The following is a 24,585-nucleotide window of genomic DNA, read 5'->3' as shown; positions in this document are numbered from 1 at the left end:
TGTAGAAAACACTGACCCATTTTTGGAATCTATCACCAAATCCATACCTCTGCAAACATGCGCGGAGAAAAGGCCATTCAAGAGAGTCAAAGGCCTGGGCCGCATCCAGTGATGCCAATGCCCAATCATTATCTGTTACCAGAGAACTATATTGGACCACTGACTGGACTCGTCTTATATTAATGGAGGTGCTCTTGCCCGGCATAAAACCCGTTTGGTCAGAGTGTACAAGATCTAATATGACTGAATTCACTCTTTTGGCCAAAATTTTTGTAAAAATTTTATAATCCACATTTACTAGTGATATAGGCCTATAAGATCCACAATCTAAAGGGTCCTTCCCCTCCTTTTTAAGAACTATTATATTGGCCTCATAAAAGGACTCCGGCATGCATCCCCCCTCCCAAATCCCACGAAACACTGTCAACAAAAGGAGCGCCAGTATATCATGGTATTTCCTATATAATTCCACAGGAAATCCATCCGGCCCAGGGGCCTTCCCGGAGGCCATGTCTTTTATGGCATCCTCTACTTCCTCCAGAGTAAACTCAGCATCCATAAAGGCCTGTTGGGAAGGACTTAGCGCAGGAAACTCCATATCTGACAAATAATTTAGACACTCCGGGCCATCCACATCAGTCTTAGAATTGTATAGTGAACCATAATAGTCAGAAAAGCATTTCAGTATCTCCTCAGTTGAGGAAACCAAAGTACCACCCGAATCACGAATCTGTAGAATTTTGTTAGTCGCATTATGCTGTCGTACTAAGCAAGTCAAAAACTTGCTTGCCTGATTCCCCATCTCAAAATAAGACTGCCGGGCAAAAAATAATTTACGTTTCGTCTTGGTGTCAGTATATTGAGCATATAACCTTTGAGCAGTCAGCCACTCCATTACTATTACTCTATTACTGTTAGTTTGATCAGATATATAGGCTGCCTCCGAATCTTTCAGACGTCGCTCCATCTCGCCATGCTCCTCCGATGTCACCCGTTTAATGTAAGAGATCGTAGAGGATAAACAACCCCGTAAATAGGCTTTAAGAGCATCCCAAAATACATTAATATTTCGGGGTTCAGGGTTGGACGAGACGAAGCAACGCAACTGATCTATCGTTCTATCAGGGGATGTTATCAACTTCAGCCAAAAAGGATTCAGTTTCCATGTTATCCTATTAGTCGAGGGCCCGTATTTAAGCTTAAGAATAACTGGGCTGTGATCCGAAATCCCCCCTACTTCCATGTTTAATATCATCCACCCATGCCTCCAGACTGCTGGACCCAAAAATGTAGTCTATTCGAGACAGAGAGAGTTTAGTGGAGGAATGGCAAGTATACTCTCGTTTCTGGATGGTGCACTCGCCAAAGATCCAGCCACCCACTACCCGCCATGAATTGTGACAGTTGGGATGTGCTCGGGGGGGATGTGCTCGGGGGGGGGACCCCACCCTGTACTCCATCACCTAATCTCAATCTATCAAGATGGCTGTTCATAACCAAATTAAAATCTCCAATACAAATGACATGTGCATCTGGGTAATTCAAAGCAAAGCTCAATGCCTTCAGAATAATTGATACATTGGCCAGAGGGGGATTATAAATACAAAGAATAACATAGTTCTGAGAGTTAATCAGCGCATGCACAAACACAAATCGTCCCTCAGGGTCTTTCCGGGCCTCCCTGGCTTCCCACCGAACATCTTTATGTATTAACAGTGAAACCCCCCTTGAATAGCTGGTGTGAAAAGCATGTATAAACCATTGCACCCACGGTTTCTGTACCCACCGAACCGTATCTCTGGTCAGGTGCGTCTCCACCAGAGCCACAATATGAGGACGGTAGTGTCTAATTTGTGAGAACAAATTAATTTTTTTCGAGGGGTTTTTATGCCTCTTACGTTCCAAGTCATACAAATCAACTCAGAACCCATTCCCGTCCATTTGGATATGATGCATAATAGTGCTCGAACCAAGTGCAGAGATCCCACACATACAGCAAAATTGGCGTCGGCTGCGGCATTTACCTAAACAGCTATAAAAGCTAAAACTTTTGAAAAAGAAAAAAAAACAAAACAGGAACCTAGTAACATAGGACCACAGTCTCTCGCCCCCATCAAAAATTAAACCAGGGGATACCATCACTGAGCACAGCGTCCGTGTTGATATCTGGGAATTCGCGTAGAGCTCCAATTAGACCTTGATTGAACAGATCCGAAGTAACAGCTGCCACATTAGGATTCCTTCGCAGGGGATCCCCTATGGGACCGCAGCCACTCAGTCGCCTCCACCGGATCTGTGAAAAATACGGCGGAACCTTCATGAACAACCCGAAGTCAGGCAGGATATATCATCGAGTATACAATGTTTCTGTCCCTGAGCCGTTTCTTGACCTCGATGAATTGTGCCCGCTGCTTCTGCAGTTCCATGGAAAAGTCCGGAAAGATGGAAACGACAGCATTGTTGAACTTAATAGGACTCTTCAGTCGTGCAAGACGCAGAATGGTATCTGTCCTTACAAATGAGCAAGCGTGCCAGGAAAGCCGAGGCGGGGCCCCTGGAGGCAGGGGTCTTGTAAGGACCCTGTGGGCTCTTTCAACAGCGAACATTGAGGAGAATTCATCTCCCAGGGAGGTCTTAAGCCAATCCTCCAGAAACTGCTCAGGATGCTGACCTTCCGAGTGCTCAGGCAGACCAATGATACGGATATTATTCTGGCGCATTCTGTTTTCTAAATCATCCGCCTTCTGCTTCCAAGCATTCATGGAGCCCGCCACCTTCGTTAATTTAGCCTCCATAGGTGTAATGGTATCTTCCACCTTGGACACCCTCGTCTCCACCTCTGTAATGCGTCCCTTCATGGCCTGCATATCCTGACAAAGTCTCCCCACCTCCGTGTAAACATCCTCAATTTTCTCCGTCAGGGATGTCCTGGTCAAAGAAATAGCTTGCATCAACTGCTCAGATGCCTGTTTAAGGGTCAACTCCTCCTGTTCCGCCTCATCTTCACCCCCGGAGGGGCGAATTTTACGCTGAACTTGAGAGGAAGTGCTCCTATTATGTCATGCACTTTCAGCGGGGTCAGGTCTGAAACTCCTTCAGTTTTTCCGCCGCTCCTGATCCTTTAAGTCGGCTCATGGTTATCTGCAGTGCGGTCTAATAAAACAGCTGAAGACGTGTGGTCCGGATATCACCCACCACGGATAGGGGTCACAGCAGGGCTGGTAATAGTTAATTGTAATTCAGGCTGCAGACGAATGCCACAGGGAAAATGAGAACGGCAACCAGCCTCACTTAGCACAGTTCCTTGCGGCCAGGGGAGGGAGAAGGGGCCCCACAGAGACAGCTGCAGTGGGGGAGGGTGTACAGAGCCTCCCTTATTAATAATAGCGCCGGCGCAGAGAGCAATAAATAGAAGAGGGATACCACGCAGGGCCCACTATTTCAGGGCACTCACCGCGCACCCCCTCAAGATTTCCAGCCTGTATCTTCAATGCCCGGCGGCGGCGCAGCAGTGTAAGCAGACGCTGCAGCTCTCAGTAGCTGAGCTGCGCGTCCAAGATGGCCGCTGCCTCGTGGGGGATCCAGCCACCCGCTCCTGTCTCCCTCGCCGCCTGCTCTCAGAAATTGCCTCACGACTTGCCGCGGGGTACCCAGGGGGTCCCGACGTCCAAAGGGGTCCAGCCAGCGCCCGGTAAACCACCAGAAAGAGGTCCTAAGTCCAGTATCCAGCTGGATGATGAGGAGCTCTCCTAGCCAGCGTCCTTTCCTGCTCACGGCATAGCCACGCCTCCCCTGTAATTTGATTTTTGACTTTGATTTTGAGAATCATTCCAAACGCAGACCTCCGTGGGATATTCATTTTGATTTACATTGATAATTTTTAGGTTTTATAATTTTCTACGCATTCCACTATGTAATGAATAGATTTTCAACTTTAATATTTCATTCAGTGATATCTAGGATGTGGTATTTTAGGGGGCCCTTTATTTTTTTGAGCAGTGTATATTAAATTCTGAAACTAGACACCGAGTCAAGTCTTGTTCATTTGTATGATTTATCTATATTTCACACTGTGGCAGTTGTGGATAAAAAAATTTTTGGTCTACCTACCTGACCGTGGTTTTGTTTTTACAGAGCCCCTGATTTTCCATTTGTTAATCACAGTTTGACGTTTGCTGACTGGCATTATCAATTCCTTGGATATCTTTGTATCCCTTTCCTGTTTTATACAGTTCAACTACCTTTTCCCATAGATCCGTTAACAATTGATTCACTTTCCTAATGACGCACAACCCAGAAGCGTTAGTTGCTGGATGAAAGATGCAAGAGTGTCTGGATCCCAGAAACCCACTCACTGATTACAAGCAAACAGGTCACAGGTGAGGATGTTTCCTTTAGTAGCGGTCATGATCCAGGACGGGGTTTCGCTTTGGCCCGTCCTGGTCTGATTGGGGGTTAATTGTTCCACCTCTCCCTGGCAGAGGGTGGCTATTTAAGGCTCACTGGACCTAGGTCCGGTGTCAGTTATACTCCTGCCCTCGGCTGAGTTAGTTGACCTTGTGCGTACGTGTGCCTTGTGCCTGATATCTTGCCTGCTTGTTTGGTTTTGATCCGGTTCTGTCCCTGTTACGAGTTCTGCCTGTCCCTCTTGTACTGCGCTACCTCTTGTGTATGACTCTCTGCTTGTGACCCGACTTCTCTCTGCTCGTCCCCTTGGTACCACGTCGCCCTCTTGTGTATGTTGTGTATGACCTTTGCCTTTGTCTGACCTCCCGTCTGTTTACCCCTCCTGTACCTCGCTGTCCGTACTGTGAATGACCTCCGTTTTGCCTGAGTTTTCTGTCTTCTCTGAAAGCAGGATGCTAAGCCCCGGCCCCTTGCAGTCACATGACCGCAGGTCCCATGCCGACTTGCTTAACTTCATCACTCAGGTCCTGTGCACCTATACTTTCTGGCTATCCTCGTCCCCAGGGGTCTCTACAGTGCGGGTGAGTCCCTGCTCAGCGGAGGCGGTACGCCGGCGCTGTCAGGATCCTGATATTATAACTGACTAATACCATTTTTTTTTCTCTGCTTCCATTCACCTGTGTGTGTGATAGATCCTATGCACGCTCTTTCTGAGCAGGTTAAACCCCTCACAGACATGACTCAAAAGGGGGCCGATATCAAGAATTGGTCAACCGCAGCGGTATTTCAGTTTTTGAAAACATGTTTCATGTCGGCCCCGGTTCTTGTTCAACCGGACCCGTCTGAACCATTTATTGTTGAGGTAGATGCCTCAGAGGTGGGGGTGGTATTGTCCCAGGGACCCGCCACTTTGACCAATTTAAGACCTTGCACCTTTTTATCAAAGAAATTCTCTCCTGCGGAGAGAAACTATGATGTGGGAAATCGAGAACTTCTGGCCGTTAAGTTGGCCTTTGAAGAATGGAGGCATTTTTTGGAGGGGGCTGTCCATCCTATAACCGTAATTACGGACCACAAAAACCTAGCTTATATTGAGTCAGCTAAGAGGTTGACTCCTAGACAGGCTAGATGGTCACTTTTTTTCCCCGATTCAACTTCTCGATCACTTTTCGGCCAGGATCTAAAAATGTCAGAGCAGATGCCTTGTCACGCAGTCTAGATCCGGTGTCCACCCCCGGAACCTCCATCCTCCATTCTTCAGCCTGGGGTGGTGGTGGCAGGTATTTCGAATATGTTGGAACGAGAGATTCGGGAAGCCCAGTCTCTTGCACCGCCGGCTAAGCCGGTGGACAAACTTTTAGTGCCAGCTCAGCTTTGCCTTAAGGTCCTCCGGGAGTTCCATGACTCAGTTCTGGGTGGACATCAAGGGATCTTGGCTACCCGGAAGGCCATTGCTAGAGTATTCTGGTGGTCTGCTTTAGCCTCTGATGTTGGGGAATATGTGTCTGCTTGTGATGTTTGTGCCCGTGCAAAAACCCCCCATAACAGGCCGGGGAATTGGTACCACTGCCAATTTCTGAGATACCATGGACGCATTTGTCCATGGATTTCATCACCAACCTTCCCCCCTTCCAAGGGTAATACCGTCGTCTGGGTTGTGGTGGACAGGTTTAGTAAGCAGGCACATTTTGTACCTTTGGCAGCTCTACCTAATGCGGAAACATTGTCCAGATTGTTTGTTGAGCATGTGGTGCGGTTGCATGGGGTACCCTTGAATGTGGTGTCTGATAGAGGAGTACAATTTGTTTCCAGATTTTGGATGGCTTTTTGTAGAAGGTTGGGTATTGGTCTGTCCTTTTCATCCGCTTATCATCCAGAGACTAATGGGCAGAGCGAGCGGACCAATCAGTCTCTGGAGCAAATTCTGCGTTGCTTGACCTCAGACCGACAAGATGATTGGTGTTCTGTGTTACCGGTGGCTGAGTTTGCATTTAACAACTGCGTTAACCAGTCTACGGGTACATCTCCCTTTTTCTGCAATTATGGGTTTCATCCTCATTTTGGAGAATTTTCCCATTTGAATTCTGGGTGTCCTGGGGCGGATGAGACGATCCAGCGGTTGGGGGAGGTATGGCGAGAGGTCCAGAGTAATATTACGAAGGCCCAGGACAAATTTAATTTTTTTGCGGACAAAAAACGATCCGCGGGACCGTTGGGGATAAGGTATGGTTGTCCACCAAGAATATATGACTCAAGGTCACCTCTGAGAAGCTTGGACCCAAGTTTATCGGTCCTTATGAAATTACCGAGGCAGTTAACCCGGTGGCTTTTCGGTTGCGTCTCCCACCATCTCTGCGGATCCCAAATGTTTTTCATAAGGCCCTTTTGAAACCTGTGAGGTCCGCTGGGGAGGGATCATCAGCTTCCCCAACACCGGTTTTGGTAGACGGGAAGTCGGAGTACGAGGTGGAACGAATTGTCGACTCCAGGTTGGTCCATCTTGCCCTTCAATATCTGGTACATTGGAAAGGCTACGGTCCTGAAGAACGCTCGTGGGTTCCTGCTCGATCGGTTCATGCGGATCGGTTGGTCCGGGCCTTTCACGCCAAGTACCCTGAGACACCTGGGGGTCCAGTGGCCCCCCCATTGAGAGGAGGGTACTGTCATGATCCAGGACTGGGTTTTGCTTTGGCTCGTCCTGGTCTGATTGGGGATTAATTGTTCCGCCTCTCCCTGGCAGAGGGCGGCTATTTAAGGCTCACTGGACCTAGGTCCGGTGTCAGTTATACTCCTGCCCTCGGCCGAGTTAGTTGACCTTGTGCGTACATGTGCCTTGTGCCAGATATCTTGCTTGGTTTTGATTCGGTTCGGTTCTGTCCCTGTTACGAGTTCTGCCTGTCCCTCTTGCACTGCGCTACCTCTCGTGTATGACTTTCTGCTTGTGACCCGACTTCTCTCTGCTCATCCCCTTGGTACCACATCACCCTCCTGTGTATGACCTTTGGCTTTGTCTGACCTCCCGTCTGTTTACCCCTCCTGTACCTCGCTGTCCGTACTGTGAATGACCTCCGTTTTGCCTGACTGAGTTTTCTGTCTTCTCTGAAAGCAGGACGCTAAGCCCCGGCCCCTTGCAGTCACATGACCGTAGGTCTCATACCGGCTTGCTAAACTTCCTCAGGTCCTGTGCACCTATACTTTCTGGCTATCCTGGTCCCCAGGGGTCCCTACAGTGCGGGTGAGTCCCTGCTCAGCGGAGGCTGTACGCTGGCGCTGTCAGGATCCTGATAGTAGCCATTCAAACCCATTTGTGTCAACGTCTGTGTATGTTATCAGGCCAAAATCACCAGGGTATGCGAACTTTTGATCAGGGTCATTTGGATATTTTGGGTTGCCATTAGGATTTAAAAAAGAAAAACACAGTAGTTTGACAATAAATGGCTTCACTCAACCAATACCATGAGTAGAGAAAAGGTTTTGGTGGTATTGTTCACATTCTCTGAAAAAAGGCTAAGAAAGCAAAAACTCTGCCTGGGTATGTAAACTTTTGAGCACAACTAACTCTTGAAATAATGCAATATATGAAGGCAGATTCATCCTCAACATGTTTTTGTTAGATGTTGGAATATTCAGAACTGGTTTAAATGCAATTCCATTGTTACTGTGGGTGATATTACATTTAGGGATGAGCGAGTATACTCGTTAGGATTCGGTACTCGGCGAGTAATGCGTTATTCGCGGTACTCGAATCCTAGCGAGTAAATTTCACTACTTGCCTCGCAATATTCGGATCTCCCGCCCAGCATGTGTCAGCCAATCACAGTAAAGCCACCGCCTTCTTTGTTGTGGCATTACTGTGATTGGCTGGACGCGCAGCGTCATGTGTGTGCGGGGGTCTGTGCAGGCTCTGCCGGGCTGATCAGGGGTCTGTGCGTGCTCTGCCGGGCTGATCAGGGGTCTGTGCCGCACAGAACCCCGATCAGCCCGGCAGAGCCCGCACAGACCCCCGATCAGCCCGGCAGAGCCCGCACAGACCCCCGATCAGCCCGGCAGAGCCCGCACAGACCCCCGATCAGCCCGGCAGAGCCCGCACAGACCCCCGATCAGCCCGGCAGAGCCCGCACAGACCCCAGATCAGCCCGGCAGAGCCCGCACAGACCCCAGATCAGCCCGGCAGAGCCCGCACAGACCCCAGATCAGCCCGGCAGAGCCCGCACAGACCCCAGATCAGCCCGGCAGAGCCCGCACAGACCCCAGATCAGCCCGGCAGAGCCCGCACAGACCCCAGATCAGCCCGGCAGAGCCCGCACAGACCCCAGATCAGCCCGGCAGAGCCCGCACAGACCCCAGATCAGCCCGGCAGAGCCCGCACAGACCCCAGATCAGCCCGGCAGAGCCCGCACAGACCCCAGATCAGCCCGGCAGAGCCCACACAGACCCCAGATCAGCCCGGCAGAGCCCACACAGACCCCAGATCAGCCCGGCAGAGCCCACACAGACCCCAGATCAGCCCGGCAGAGCCCACACAGACCCCAGATCAGCCCGGCAGAGCCTGCACACACAGCCCCACAGACCCCCGCAAAGCCTGCACACACAGCCCCACAGACCCCCGCAAACAGTCTCCGCCCATTACTCGCATTTCCCATAGACATACATTGGACTTGCTACTCGTTACGAGTACCCGAGTATTAGGAGCTACTCGTAACGAGTACAGAGAGTCAGTATTTCACTACTCGCTCATCCCCAAATACATTTTCAATAAAACAAGTTTATAAACCAAGCAAACAAAAGCCCACAGGTTTGGAAGAATAATAAACTAGGATTTAAAAACAAAATTAATTTTTTTTTAATTAGCAATTTTTTGCTATGACAGAAACAGGCAAGAATAAAAACAGGATTTTGGGTACTCACCGTAAAATATGTTTCTCTGAGCCTTCATTGGGGGACACAGGAAACCATGGGTGTTATGCTGCTGCCAGTAGGAGGTTGGCACTATGCAATAAAAGGGTTAGCTCCTCCCCACCAGTACATACCCACCAACTGGCAGAAAGCTAAAATCAGTTAATGAAAAAGCAGTAGGAGAAGCAGAAAAAACATAACAGAAGAAACTTAACGGATAACAACAGAGTCTGAAACAGTAAAACAAGGGCGGGTGCTGTGTCCCCCAATGAAGGCTCCGAGAAACAGATTTTACAATGAGTACCCAAAATCCTGTTTACTTTCTCGCTTCATTGGGGGACACAGGAAACCATGGGACATCCCAAAGCAGTTCCAAGGGTGGGAAGAACTATAGTACTCTCAAGTCAGAGCTCAGGCCACTGCAGGTTGCAGGACCTTTCCACCAAGGTTCGCATCTGATGCAGCACGAGTATGAACCCTGTAGAACTTGATGAAAGTATGAATTGAGGCCCATGTGGCAGCTTTGCAGAGCTGCGAGGCAGACGCCTCACAACAAACTGCCTAAGAGGCCCCCACCGAACGAGTGGAGTGTTCCGTAATCCTCAGTGGATGTGCCCTACTTCTTAGACTGTAAGCTTCCAGAACGGTGGAGTGGATCCATCGAGCAATGGCAGAACGGGTCGCAGGATGGCTCCTTTGTGAACCCTCTGGGATAATGAACCGAATCTGAGCGATGTAAAAGGCTCAGTCCTGGACAGATAAATGCGTAGAGCTCTTACCAGATCCAGATTGCACAATGATCACTCTTGGGGGTGAGACGGAGATGGACAAAAGGATGGGAGCACAATGTCCTCGTTCAGATGAAAACCGGAAATCACCTTGGGAAGAAAGGATGGGATCAGACGTAGAACCACCTTGTCTTGTTGAAAAATCATGTGAGGTGACCGACAAGAGAGCACCACTAGCTCAGAGACCCATCTGATTGAAGCGATAGCAACCAGAAAAGCGACTTTCCAGGAAAGGAACGTGGGAGAGATCTCACGCAGTGGTTCAAAAGGAGACTGCTGTAGTACGTCAAGTACCAAATTAAGGTCCCAGGGATCCACCGGAGACTGGTAGGGAGGGACAGCGTGAGCAACTCCCTGGATGAAAGTCTTGAGCTGCCGGTGAACGGCCAAATTCCTTTGAAACAGTACTGACAGAGCCGAAACCTGTCCCTTAATAGTACTAAGGGACAGCCCGGACTCTAGATCCGACTGTAGGAAGGACCAGATGGATGGGAGATGAAAACTCATTGGGGCAGTTTGGTGAGCTTCACACCAATGGAAGTATGCTTTCCATGTTTGATGGTAAATCCGGGAAGACGAAGGCTTCCTTGCTTTGATCATAGTTTGGATCACCTGGTCAGAGAAACCCTCTGATCTCAGAACCGCGGCTTCAACAGCCATGCCGTTAAATTGAGCGACTGAGAACTCTGCTGGAAGAGGGACCCCTGCGACAAAAGGTCTGGACGATCCGGAAGTCTCCATGGCGTGTCTGCTAGGATGGTCAACTAGGCGTACCAGGGTATTCGTGGCCAATCTGGGGCAATGAGGATGAAGGGAATTACCTCCACTTTGAATTTTATTGACTACCCTGGGGATTAGTGGTAGGGGTGGAAATATGTACGGAAGGGAGAACTGTGCCCAAGATATCGCTAGCACATTGAATCCGAATGCTAGCGGGTCACGGAACCAGGACACAAACTGCAAAATTTTGTGGTTGAGTCTGGATGCTATTAGGTCGACATCCGGAGTCCCCCATTTGAGGCAGATCCTGTGAAAGACAGACTGGTTCAGAGACCGTTCGCCTGAGGCAAGGCCTTCTCGGCTGAGAAAAACTGCTGCCCAATTGTTGACTCCTGGTATGTGCACCGCAGAGATTGCTGGAACACTCTGCTCGGCCCAGGATAGGATCCGAGCGACCTCCAACATCACTGCCCGACTTCGAGTTCTTCCTTGGTGGTTGACGTATGCCACCGCTGTGGTGTTGTCAGGCTGGACTTGAATCGAACATCCGTGGAGGAGCTCCTTCCAATGTAGCAGGGAAAGGAATATGGCTAGGAGTTCCAAAATGTTGATGGGGAGGTAAGATTTGGGAGCTGACCACTGACCCTGGACCGTCAAGTCTTGGAATACGGCTCCCCAGCCGAGGAGGCTGGCATCTGTTGTTACCATCTTCCAGTGAAAGGGAAGGAAGGACCTCCTGAGATGATTTGAATGAGAACGCTCCCATCATAGCAGAGACTGTTTTATCCGCAGTGGGATCGAGACCACCCGATCCAGGGAGCGGATCGATTTGTCCAATCTTGCCAGAAGGAAGAGATGGAGAGGGCTCGTGTAAAACTGAGCAAATGGAACGGCTTCCTTTAAAGCAACAATCTTACCAAGTACGCTCATGCAGAAGCGAAGAGAACGGGGAGAGGAGCCTCAGAGACCGTACTCCCCGCATGAGAGCTAGGGATTTTTCATTGGGTAGGAAGACCCTTTGCTTGAGCGGTGTCAAAGAGCATTCTCAAAAACACAAGACGTTGGACAGGGATCAGAGAGGACTTTGCGTTGTTGACAATCCAACCCAGCCGATTGAGAGCGTCCAGGGTGATTTGCAGACTTTCCTGACATTCCGCAGGGGTTGTGGCCTTGATGAGGATGTCGTCTAAATAGGGAATGACTAGGAATCTCCTGCTGTGTAACATGGCTATCACTGTCACCATCACTTTAGTAAAAACTCTGGGGGTGGTCGCTAATCCGAACGGCAGTAACGTGAACTGGAAGTGAAGCCCCTGGATGGCGAAACGAATGAATCTCTGGTGCGGGTGAAAGATGGGAATGTGCAGGTAGGCATCCTGAATGTCCACCAAGCAGAGAAATTCCTCTGGTTCCATGGAGGCTATCACAGTCAGAGGGACTCCATCTTGAAGTGACGCAGTCGTACATATCTGTTCAGGAGCTTGAGCTCCAGAATGGGACGAGCGGATCCATCTTTCTTTGGAACAACGAACAGGTTGGAATAAAAACCTGAGAAGCGTTCTTGTGTGGGGACGGGAACGATGACATCGGTCTTGAGGAGGGAGTCGATAACCTTGAAAAAACCCGGAACGAGAGGTATTTTTTGGTGGACGGGACTTGAAAAAACGAGAACGAGGGAGAGTAGAAAATTCTATTTTGTAACCGTAGGAGACAATGTCTCGTACACAGGCGTCATCGACTACGGAAAGCCACTTGTCCCGAAACTGGAGGAGACGACCGCCCACCCTGAGAGGCTTCCCAGGTGGGGGTGCCCTGTCATGCTGATGAGAATTTGCCGGTGCCTAACCTAGGGGGCCAGCGTTGGGTAGGTCTGGAGCGCCAAATTGGAGCGTCCTTTCCTCTGTTGACGTACTGGAGACTTGTCCTGTCGGGGGTTACTGTTTGGTTGAAACCCCCAAAAGGAGCGAAAAGGAGCTGTACGACAGGGCGTACGTTTAACTCTCTGTTGTGGTAGAGACGTACTTTTGCCTCCCGTGGCAATGTGTCCAGCTCTTCTCCAAATAGACGAGAACCGTGAAAGGGAAGACCTGTGAGAGATTTTGATGTGGTGTCCGCCCTTCCAGGCTTTAAGCCACAGGACCCTGCGGATAGAAATGATGTTGCCGGCTGCTACGATTGAACAGGCGGCTGCATCAAGAGACGCGGACAAAAAATATTTTCCCGCGTGGTCGATTTGGTCCGCCAGATCTGCTGCCCCGGCGACGATACCTTGGCGGAGATGCTTTGCCCAGGCGGAGACAGCCTTGGCCACCCAGGTAGCGGTAAAGGACGGGCAGAGGGAGAAGCCCGCGGCCTCGAAGGCGGACTTAGCCAGAGTTTCGATGATTCTGTCAGAGGGTTCCTTTAGAGAGGAATTGTCCGACAGAGGAAGCAGAGTCTTTGTGGCCAGCCAGGAGACTGAAGGGTCCACCGAAGGCAACGCTGCCCACTTGTTAAGCAGGTCAGGTTGAAAAGGATACAGGACGCTCATACGTTTTCTTCTCTGGAAACGCATGTCTGGATGCTGCCATTCCTACTGCGAGGGTCCTGTTTAACTCGTCGTTGGCGAAGACACAGGAAGGGCGCTTCGTTTTCCTGACAGTCTGTTCAGGAGGAGATAACTCAGTCCTATATATCAAGTCTGATTAATAGCGACAATTAAACTATCCACCGTGTCACGCAATTTGGAGACCTGCGCTGAGTCCAGATCTGAATCTGACTCAGAATAGGGGTCTGACTCTAGCACCTCTGGAGCGTCAGATGGAGGTGACAGGGAAGCTGGTGTCCTGGAAGGAGGAGATGGAGATGATGAGCTGGAGGGTGGAGCAACACGGGCACGCTTTTTAGAGGATCTGGACCTCCTGTAAGGAGAGTCCCTTTGGGTATGCGAGGGGTTAGTATCAGACACATCCGAGGGGGGTAGCTGAGACCCGCTAGCAGGTGCAGAATTAGGAAGCCATTCGGGAACCGAGACCAAGTGTGAGATACCTTGGTAAGGTCAGCTGCCGACTGAGATAAAGAGGTCACCCACTCAGGAAAGTGCGCACTCTCGTTGCGAGCAGCGGGGGGCTCCTGGGAAGACATATTAGACGAGTTGCAATTCTGACAGAAAGGTGAGGTCTGACCAGAGGGTAACTTCTATTGCAGGTGGAGCATGCAAAGTGCACTAGAATGGGAGGAGGGTGGGAGTGAGGCTCCCTAGGGAAAGGCATAGAAGAGAGAACTATGTGCCAGGGTATACCTGCCAGAGATGAGAGCCAATCCCCCAGTGACAGAGCGTACAGACCTGGATCTTGGTCGGAGCAGAGGACAAGAGAGCTGCAGGCTATAAAGGATGGAGACCAGGAGCTGCTGTTAAGCTGCTGTGATGAAAAAGGCTGCTGAGCATGCTGAAAACCAAAAGCTGTGTGGCAGGCTGCTGAGCAGCGTGGAAATGGCATCTGATTGTGGGAGGAGCCTGAATGGCGCAAATATTTTGCGCTCTATGTGGCCGGAAATAGGGGGAGCAGGAGCCGGGATGTGCTGAGGCGCACTGCTGTGAAGAGAAAAAGGGAGCAGGGAGCTGCTGTGCAAGGAGGAAGAGGCTGAGCTGATAGGCCAGAGGGGGTAGGTGTGGCTAGGTGGAGGTGCAGGGAGCGCGATTGGCTGGCCGGTGGGGGGCAGGACCTTGCTCTGTGGAAGGCCAAAAATGAAGCCGGGGACTAAATGTACACTCTGGACCCGCAGGGGGAAGGGAGATGGCGCGGAGGACGCTGAGGGAGACAGAGAGCCGGAAAAAAGAAGCCCTAGAGAGGATATATGCTACTACCCCCTGGTCAGGACCCCTTGAATATGCTCAATAAATTAGAGCACACTGTTATTTTTTTCATCTTATTTTACTTTTTTTTTTTTTATTTGAGGGAGTCCCCGGCTGCCGCTTTCCCGTCCTGAAGAACCCGCATCCCTCTTCACAGAAACGGATGCTGGAAGACGGACTTGCATGCAGGCCTCTGGACACCACTGGTAACCGTAGGGTACTATTGCTTGCACACCTCTGGGCCACTGAGACAACATCGGGGGCCACTGGGTACCGATTCAGTCTTCCTACTCCTGGGCGTCCGGCTATGGAGGGCGGGCTGCGCAGGGGGGTATTAGCAAGGACCAGTCCACATTTTCGGTCTTGCGGATGCCCCAAACACGCTTGAAGTGTTAGGAGGCATGGGGTCCTGCCTGGCAGACACGAGTGGGTACAGTAAGTGGCGCATTCCCACACTGTGCTCCCGGTCTCTAGGGGGGAGAGCGGAGTGAACTGTTACACTCCGTCGCCCGAATCACAAGCTGGACCTGAAAAATAGACATCACTAATAAAAAACAAAAACCTAAAGGTAGATATGGGGCTGAGAGCAGCCTGTGTCCACCTCCTACTGACACTAAGCTAAAACTGGTTAGCTTTCTGCCAGTTGGTGGGTATATACTGCTGGGGAGGAGCTAACTTTTTTTTGCATAGTGTCAGTCTCCTAATGGTAGCAGCATACACTCATGGTTTCCTGTGTCCCCCAACGAAGTGAGAGAGAAAACAATCTTGCACCATATTACGGCGTAGATTTGCTTCCAAACAAAATATAAATTTATACTAACCTTCCTTTGGCATCTCTGCTATTCACAATCTTGGCACCCAATGCTGTTATAAGCATCTCAGCCGTACCGTCTTGGCTGTTAATTCTGCAAATATTGAAACATTTACAACTAAACTGAAAGCATTTTTCAAAGAAACCGGATGCATATAACATAAAATGCACTTACACTGCACAGTGCAAAGGGGTGAAAGGGTTTCCTTCGAGGTAAGCAAATGGGTTGTGTTCAAGTAACAATTCCAAACAATCTTCATGCCCTGGAAAACAAATTGTCGAAACTGCAAGATCTCGTTTGTGCTAAAGACTAAAATGGTATTTAAGATTTAAAAAAAAACAAAAAACTTTGAAAACAAAGCAGTAAATGAAGCGGAACAGCAAACAAAGAATTTGCTTTTTAACATTCAAGGAGGACATGACCCACCATTGTAAGCAGCCCAGTGCATGGGAGTGTATCCGTTGTAATCCACCACTGCATCCAGTGGATCTGTAGAGAGTGCAGCCTGCAAATACACATGCACCAGTGTTGCATGGCCACATGCTGAAGCAAAGTGAATAGGTGTGCGTCCCTTGTAATCCCGACACAGCACAAAGGCATCATGGTCCAGCAGAGCACCCACACAATCTTCACAACCCGTTACTGACTGCAGAATATACATAAAAACATATTGAAAACTTAAAAAGGGAAAACCATGCCTCCATAACAGCAAAGCATTACCATTAAAATCAGTCAATGTCAAACGTACGTTAGTTTTAAAGGGGGTGGGGTGAGGAGGAATAGATGGCTTTGCTCACCGCTCTGTGTAGCGTGGTTCTTCCTCTTTTATCTCCAGCATCTACAGTGGCTCCTTTCTCCAGCAGCAGGTGAACACAGTCAACATGTCCACTCATCACAGCAAGCATTAGGGGGGTTCTGGCAAGAAACCAAAAGACAAAAAAGTCAATGCATTGCAATGTACATAGTGTACTTATTTTTTATTCAGCCTAATGACTTTACAAATTGTAGCGATACCGTTCCAAATTAACTGAGAATTCATCATCACCAGCAGATAGGCAGAATTAGCGTAATGACCACACAGCATGCAGACACACTGCTGGGAGATGTGAGATCAGGCCTAATATGAAGCTAGCAGAACGCACATAAAATGAGAAAGACATTATTAAAAAAATCTTTCAAATGTGAATAAAAACAGAAACAAATAGTAATTAGAATAACAAGTTTATATAAGGAATGATAACTCACTGCCCATGTGCATCCATTACATCAGTAATGTCCGGTTTCTCACTGCTATCAATCAGCAGGTGAAGAACATCAGTGTTTCCAGAGGCAGCTGTGAAGGAAACAAAAATTCAGAATCATAGCTTTCTACACAGCCATATTGAAACCACTTGTACAGACCATTCAGCCAAAATCTGAATGGGCAACTTGTATAATTAAGATAAACACTATGTAGTTTTGGTTATGTAGTTCTGGTGTGTGCTTCTTGTATAGGCAGCTTCAGATTAAGTTTTCAAAGATTAAAACTGGTGATGATTCCCATATATGTTCATTATCCAAGAGAGTGTTTCTGGCAGTTAACATATCTTTTTGAATAGGAGGCTTAAAGAAATTACCCACAAAAGCTTCCACATTAAACAGAATCCACTGACCGTGCATACATGATTACCTACCGGCTACATGCAATGGTGTCCATTTCTTCTTGCGGTCCTTAATGAGAGGGGAGGCCCCATGGCTCATTAGAACCTCTACACACTCTGTGAAACCCCTTTCGGTGGCGAGGTAAAGCGCAGTGCGACCTTTGTGATCACGAACATCCAGATTCACCAGCGTCTCCGCTAGAGTTTTCAGGGCATCGCAGTGACCATTGTAGGCCTGTAAACATTACATTTAAATGTGCTTGAGTTTTAGATTAAGCAATGTAAATACTAAAGTTAACTACAAGGAAACCTGTCAAAATAAAAGCTGTCAACATTCAATCAAGATAAGGTCACCAGCTATCCACTACCGTATAACACGGCCCAGTGCTGTGTGATAAAACATCGCATAGCACGCTGCCTAGTTTTATACTATGAAGCACCTCAGGTCTACGATTATTTTCTCATGCGGATTCGGCATGAGAGAACAATTGCAGCATGCAGCGAGACTCTGCTCACTCGCACCCATACAACTCAATGGGTGTCTGTGAAACATCGCACTGCACTCATATCACCCGAGTACAGTGAGATGACAGTGGATGCCGGCAGCAGAGGAAATGCAGAAATAACTCTCAGTCTCCTCCACAGCTGTGCTCCGATCTGGTCACGTGAGTAGATCAGAGCACAGTAACCTGACCTTCGGCTCCCGCTCGCAGCAGAGGGTCATTAGCATGTCGAATCGGATGCTATACAATAGAGTGACTCCGCCCTAAAAGAGTGGACTGGGTTAACCCCTTCACGACCTATGACGCCTACGTAGGCGTCATGAAAAGCAGTGCCCAAACGACCTATGACGCCTACGTAGGCGTCATGCTATAAATAGCCCCCCTGCGGGTCGGGTGACCGGGGTCACTGAAAGGTCACCCGACCCGCACACAAAGGACCCTTCAGAGTTAACACCTGGGGGTGTGGCTTAGCCCCCACGTGCCTACGATCGCTCTGATTGGCAGTTTCACTTTTAACAGCCAATCAGAGCGATTGTAACATTTCACCAATGAAAATTGGTGAAATATTACAATCCAGCCATGGCCGATGCTGAAATAGCATCGGACATGGCTGGACACCGAGACCCGACCCCCCCCCACACCGATGGCACCGATCGGCTGCCGCCACCTTCTGACGGCACCGATCGGCAGCCGCCGTCATGATCTGCCCCCCCCGCCTTCTCTCCGCCCCCCCAGCCCTCCGATCATCCCCTCTCACCCTCCGATCACCCCCTCACCCTCCTTTGTGCCTCCGATCTCCCGCTATCCGTCCCGGTGTCCTGCCGTCCAGCGTCATGGGCGCCGCCATCTTGCAAGATGGCGGGCGCATGCGCAGTGCGCCGAATCGAATCTGCAACGCTGCAGATTCATTCATTTATTTTGATCACTATGATAAACTTTCATAGTGATCAAAATAAATAAAAAGTAAATCACCGCCCCCTTTATCACCCCCATAGGTAGGGACAAATAATTTTTTTTTTTTTTTTTTTTTCCATTAGGGTTAGGACTAGGGGTTAGGGTTAGGACTAGGGGTTAGGGTTAGGACTAGGGGTTAGGGTTAGGACTAGGGGTTAGGGTTAGGACTAGGGGTTAGGGTTAGGACTAGGGGTTAGGGTTAGGACTAGGGGTTAGGGTTAGGACTAGGGGTTAGGGTTGGACTAGGGGTTAGGGTTGGACTAGGGGTTAGGGTTAGGACTAGGGGTTAGGGTTGGACTAGGGGTTAGGGTTGGACTAGGGGTTAGGGTTGGACTAGGGGTTAGGGTTGGACTAGGGGTTAGGGTTGGACTAGGGGTTAGGGTTGGACTAGGGGTTAGGGTTGGACTAGGGGTTAGGGTTGGACTAGGGGTTAGGGTTGGACTAGGGGTTAGGGTTGGACTAGGGGTTAGGGTTGGACTAGGGGTTAGGGTTGGACTAGGGGTTAGGGTTGGACTAGGGGTTAGGGTTGGACTAGGGGTTAGGGTTGGACTAGGGGTTAGGGTTGGACTAGGGGTTAGGGTTGGACTAGGGGTTAGGGTTGGACTAGGGGTTAGGGTTGGACTAGGGGTTAGGGTTGGACTAGGGGTTAGGGTTGGACTAGGGGTTAGGGTTGGACTAGGGGTTAGGGTTGGACTAGGGGTTAGGGTTGGACTAGGGGTTAGGGTTGGACTAGGGGTTAGGGTTGGACTAGGGGTTAGGGTTGGACTAGGGGTTAGGGTTGGACTAGGGGTTAGGGTTGGACTAGGGGTTAGGGTTGGACTAGGGGTTAGGGTTGGACTAGGGGTTAGGGTTGGACTAGGGGTTAGGGTTGGACTAGGGGTTAGGGTTGGACTAGGGGTTAGGGTTGGACTAGGGGTTAGGGTTGGACTAGGGGTTAGGGTTGGACTAGGGGTTAGGGTTGGACTAGGGGTTAGGGTTGGACTAGGGGTTAGGGTTGGACTAGGGGTTAGGGTTGGACTAGGGGTTAGGGTTGGACTAGGGGTTAGGGTTGGACTAGGGGTTAGGGTTGGACTAGGGGTTAGGGTTGGACTAGGGGTTAGGGTTGGACTAGGGGTTAGGGTTGGACTAGGGGTTAGGGTTGGACTAGGGGTTAGGGTTGGACTAGGGGTTAGGGTTGGACTAGGGGTTAGGGTTGGACTAGGGGTTAGGGTTGGACTAGGGGTTAGGGTTGGACTAGGGGTTAGGGTTGGACTAGGGGTTAGGGTTGGACTAGGGGTTAGGGTTGGACTAGGGGTTAGGGTTGGACTAGGGGTTAGGGTTGGACTAGGGGTTAGGGTTGGACTAGGGGTTAGGGTTGGACTAGGGGTTAGGGTTGGACTAGGGGTTAGGGTTGGACTAGGGGTTAGGGTTGGACTAGGGGTTAGGGTTGGACTAGGGGTTAGGGTTGGACTAGGGGTTAGGGTTGGACTAGGGGTTAGGGTTGGACTAGGGGTTAGGGTTGGACTAGGGGTTAGGGTTGGACTAGGGGTTAGGGTTGGACTAGGGGTTAGGGTTGGACTAGGGGTTAGGGTTGGACTAGGGGTTAGGGTTGGACTAGGGGTTAGGGTTGGACTAGGGGTTAGGGTTGGACTAGGGGTTAGGGTTGGACTAGGGGTTAGGGTTGGACTAGGGGTTAGGGTTGGACTAAGGGTTAGGGTTGGACTAAGGGTTAGGGTTGGACTAAGGGTTAGGGTTGGACTAAGGGTTAGGGTTGGACTAAGGGTTAGGGTTGGACTAAGGGTTAGGGTTGGACTAAGGGTTAGGGTTGGACTAAGGGTTAGGGTTGGACTAAGGGTTAGGGTTGGACTAAGGGTTAGGGTTGGACTAAGGGTTAGGGTTGGACTAAGGGTTAGGGTTGGACTAAGGGTTAGGGTTGGACTAAGGGTTAGGGTTGGACTAAGGGTTAGGGTTGGACTAAGGGTTAGGGTTGGACTAAGGGTTAGGGTTGGACTAAGGGTTAGGGTTGGACTAAGGGTTAGGGTTGGACTAAGGGTTAGGGTTGGACTAAGGGTTAGGGTTGGACTAAGGGTTAGGGTTGGACTAAGGGTTAGGGTTGGACTAAGGGTTAGGGTTGGACTAAGGGTTAGGGTTGGACTAAGGGTTAGGGTTGGACTAAGGGTTAGGGTTGGACTAAGGGTTAGGGTTGGACTAAGGGTTAGGGTTGGACTAAGGGTTAGGGTTGGACTAAGGGTTAGGGTTGGACTAAGGGTTAGGGTTGGACTAAGGGTTAGGGTTGGACTAAGGGTTAGGGTTGGACTAAGGGTTAGGGTTGGACTAAGGGTTAGGGTTGGACTAAGGGTTAGGGTTGGACTAAGGGTTAGGGTTGGACTAAGGGTTAGGGTTGGACTAAGGGTTAGGGTTGGACTAAGGGTTAGGGTTGGACTAAGGGTTAGGGTTGGACTAAGGGTTAGGGTTGGACTAAGGGTTAGGGTTGGACTAAGGGTTAGGGTTGGACTAAGGGTTAGGGTTGGACTAAGGGTTAGGGTTGGACTAAGGGTTAGGGTTGGACTAAGGGTTAGGGTTGGACTAAGGGTTAGGGTTGAATTTAGGGTTAGGGTTGAATTTAGGGTTAGGGTTGAATTTAGGGTTAGGGTTGAATTTAGGGTTAGGGTTGAATTTAGGGTTAGGGTTGAATTTAGGGTTAGGGTTGAATTTAGGGTTAGGGTTGAATTTAGGGTTAGGGTTGAATTTAGGGTTAGGGTTGAATTTAGGGTTAGGGTTGAATTTAGGGTTAGGGTTGAATTTAGGGTTAGGGTTGAATTTAGGGTTAGGGTTGAATTTAGGGTTAGGGTTGAATTTAGGGTTAGGGTTGAATTTAGGGTTAGGGTTGAATTTAGGGTTAGGGTTGAATTTAGGGTTAGGGTTGAATTTAGGGTTAGGGTTGAATTTAGGGTTAGGGTTGAATTTAGGGTTAGGGTTGAATTTAGGGTTAGGGTTGAATTTAGGGTTAGGGTTGAATTTAGGGTTAGGGTTGAATTTAGGGTTAGGGTTGGGATTACGGTTAGGCTTGTGGTTAGGGTTAGAGTTGGGATTTCGTTAGGGGTGTGTTGGGATTAGGGTTGTGGTTAGGGTTATGATTAGGGTTGGGATTAGGGTTAGGGGTGTGTTGGCGTTAGGGTTGGAGATAGAATTGAGGGGTTTCCACTGTTTAGGCACATCAGGGGCTCTCCAAACACGACATGGAGCCACCATTTATTCCAGCCAATTTTGCGTTCAAAAAGTCAAACGGTGCTCCCTCCATTTCGAGCCCCGACGTGTGCCCAAACAGTGGTGTACCCCCACTTATGGGGTATCAGGGTACTCAGGAAAAATTGCACAACAACTTTAGGGGTCTAATTTCTCCTGTTACCCTTGGGAAAATAAAAAAATGGGGGCTAAAATAATTATTTTTGTGGAAAAAAAAGTTTTATTTTCACGGTTCTGCGTTATAAACTTCTGTGAAGCACTTGGGGGTTCAACGTGCTCACCACACATCTAGATAAGTTCCTTGGGGGGTCTAGTTTCCAAAATGGGGTCACTTGTGGGGGGTTTCCACTGTTTAGGTACATCAGGGGCTCTGCAAACGTAACATGACGCCCACAGACCATTCCATCAAGTCGGCATTTCAAAACGTCACTACTTCCCTTCCGAGCCCCAACGTGTGCCCAAACAGTGGTCCCCCCCCATATATGGGGTACCAGCGTACTCAGGACAACCTGGACAACAACTTTTGGGGTCCAATTTATCCTGTTACCCTTGTGAAAATAAAAAATAGTGGGCTAAAAATCACTTTTTGAGGAAAAAAAAATATTTTTTTATTTTCACAGCTCTGCGTTATAAACTTCTGTGAAGCACTTGGGGGTTCAAAGTGCTGACCTCACATCTAGATTAGTTCCTTAGGTGATATAGTTTCCAAAATGGGGTCACTTGTGGGGGGTTTCCACTGTTTAGGTACATCAGGGGCTCTGCAAATGTAGCATGACGCCCACAGACCATTCCATCAAGTCTTCATTTCAAAGCGTCACTACTTCCCTTCCGAGCCCCAACGTGTGCCCAAACAGTGGTCCCCCCCCACTTATGGGGTACCAGCGTACTCAGGACACACTGGACAACAACTTTTGGGGTCCAATTTATCCTGTTACCCTTGTGAAAATAAAAAATAGGGGACTAAAAATAATTTTTTGAGGAAAAAAAAATATTTTTTTATTTTCACGGCTCTGCGTTATAAACTTCTGTGAAGCACTTGGGGGTTCAACGTGCTCACCACACATCTATATTAGTTTCTTGGGTGATCTAGTTTCCAAAATGGGGTCATTTGTGGGGGGTTTCCACTGTTTAGGTACATCAGGGGCTCTGCAAACATAACATGACGCCCACAGACCATTCCATCAAGTCGGCATTTCAAAACGTCACTACTTCCCTTCTGAGCCCCAACGTGTGCCCAAACAGTGGTCCCCCCCACATATGTGGTACCAGCGTACTCAGGACAAGCTGGACAACAACTTTTGGGGTCCAATTTATCCTGTTACCTTTGTGAAAATAAAAAATAACAGGCTAAAAATTTATTTTTTGAGGGAAAAAAAATGTTTTTATTTTAACGGCTCTGCGTTATAAACTTCTGTGTAGCACCTGGGGGTTCAAAGTGCTCACTAAGCATCTAGATAAGTTCCTTAGGGGGTCTAGTTTCCAAAATGGGGTCATTTGTGGGGGAGCTCCAAAGTTTACGCACACAGGGGCTCTGCAAACACAACATGGTGTCCGCTAACGATTGGAGCTAATTTTCCATTCAAAAAGTCAAATGACGCTCCTTCCCTTCTGAGTCATGCCGTGCGCTCAAACAGTGGTTTTCCCCCACATATGGGGTACCAGTGTACTCAGGACAAACTGGACAACAACTTTTGGGGTCCAATTTATCCTGTTACCCTTGGGAAAATAAAAAATAGCGGGCTAAAAAATCATTTTTGAGGAAAAAAAAATATTTTTTTATTTTCACTGCTCTGCGTTATAAACTTCTGTGAAGCACTTGGGGGTTCAAAGTGCTCACCACACATCTAGATAAGTTCCTTCGGGGGTCTAGTTTCCAAAATGGGGTCACTTGTGGGGGAGCTCCAATGTTTAGGCACACAGGGGCTCTCCAAATGCGACATGGTGTCCGCTAACGATTGGAGCTAATTTTCCAATCAAAAAGTCACATGGCGCTCCTTCCCTTCCGGGCCTTGCGGTGCGCCCAAACAGTGGTTTATGACCACATATGAGATATTGATGTACTCAGGAGAAATTGCCCAAGAAATTTTAGGATCCATTTTATCCTGTTGCCCATGTGAAAACGAAAAAACTGAGGCCAAATACTTTTTTTTTCACAAAAATTTTACTTTTTTTTTTTACAGATCAATTTGTGAAGCACCTGGGGGTTCAAAGTGCATACTATGCATCTAGATAAGTTCTTTGGAGGGTCTAGTTTCCAAAATGGGCTCACTTGTGGGGGAGCTCCAATGTTTAGGCACACAGGTACTCTTAAAACAAGACATGGCAACCGCTAAACATTCAAGCATATTTTACATTCAAAAAGTAAAATGGCGCTCCTTGCCTTCTGAGCCCTGCCGTGCGCCCAAACAGTGGTTTATGACCACATATGAGGTATCAGTGTACTCAGGAGAAATTGCCCAACAAATTTTAGGATACATTTTATCCTGTTACCCATGTGAAAATGAAAAAACTGATGCTAAAATAAAATTTTGGTTGGAAAAATTAAAATGTCCATTTTTTCATTCCATGTTGCTTTAGTTCCTGTGAAGCACCTGAAGGGTTAATAATCTTCTTGAATATAGTTTTGAGTAGCTTGAGGGGTGCAGTTTTTAGAATGGTGACACTTTTGGGTATTTTCTGCCATATAGACCCCTCAAAGTGACTTCAAATGTGAGGTGGTCCCTAAAAAAAATGGTTTTGTAAATTTTGTTGTAAAAATGAGAAATTGCTGGTCAACTTTTAACCCTTATAACTTCCTAACGAAAA

The 24,585-nt window shown here is 48.7% G+C and overlaps 1 protein-coding gene across 1 annotated transcript in view; it reads right to left on the bottom strand.

Moving 5' to 3' along the window:
* Nucleotides 1-15,414: 15,414 nt before the first annotated feature.
* ANKRD52 (ankyrin repeat domain 52) overlaps nucleotides 15,415-24,585 on the bottom strand; it is a 104,977-nt gene continuing 95,806 nt past the window's right edge. Inside the window, exons 18-23 of the mRNA XM_073563418.1 lie at nucleotides 17,132-17,333; nucleotides 16,704-16,791; nucleotides 16,256-16,373; nucleotides 15,885-16,104; nucleotides 15,633-15,720; nucleotides 15,415-15,551 (exon numbers count right to left, since the gene is read on the bottom strand). Coding sequence (XP_073419519.1) covers nucleotides 15,458-15,551; nucleotides 15,633-15,720; nucleotides 15,885-16,104; nucleotides 16,256-16,373; nucleotides 16,704-16,791; nucleotides 17,132-17,333 — 810 coding nt within the window. The 3' untranslated portion in view covers nucleotides 15,415-15,457. The remainder of the gene's footprint in view (nucleotides 15,552-15,632; nucleotides 15,721-15,884; nucleotides 16,105-16,255; nucleotides 16,374-16,703; nucleotides 16,792-17,131; nucleotides 17,334-24,585) is intronic.

The sequence above is a fragment of the Dendrobates tinctorius genome, unplaced genomic scaffold (genome assembly GCF_039654945.1).
Source record: "Dendrobates tinctorius isolate UK_male_01 unplaced genomic scaffold, ASM3965494v1 ptg000388l, whole genome shotgun sequence".
Lineage (NCBI taxonomy): Eukaryota > Metazoa > Chordata > Amphibia > Anura > Dendrobatidae > Dendrobates > Dendrobates tinctorius.
This window is presented reverse-complemented; position numbering and strand designations above follow the sequence as displayed.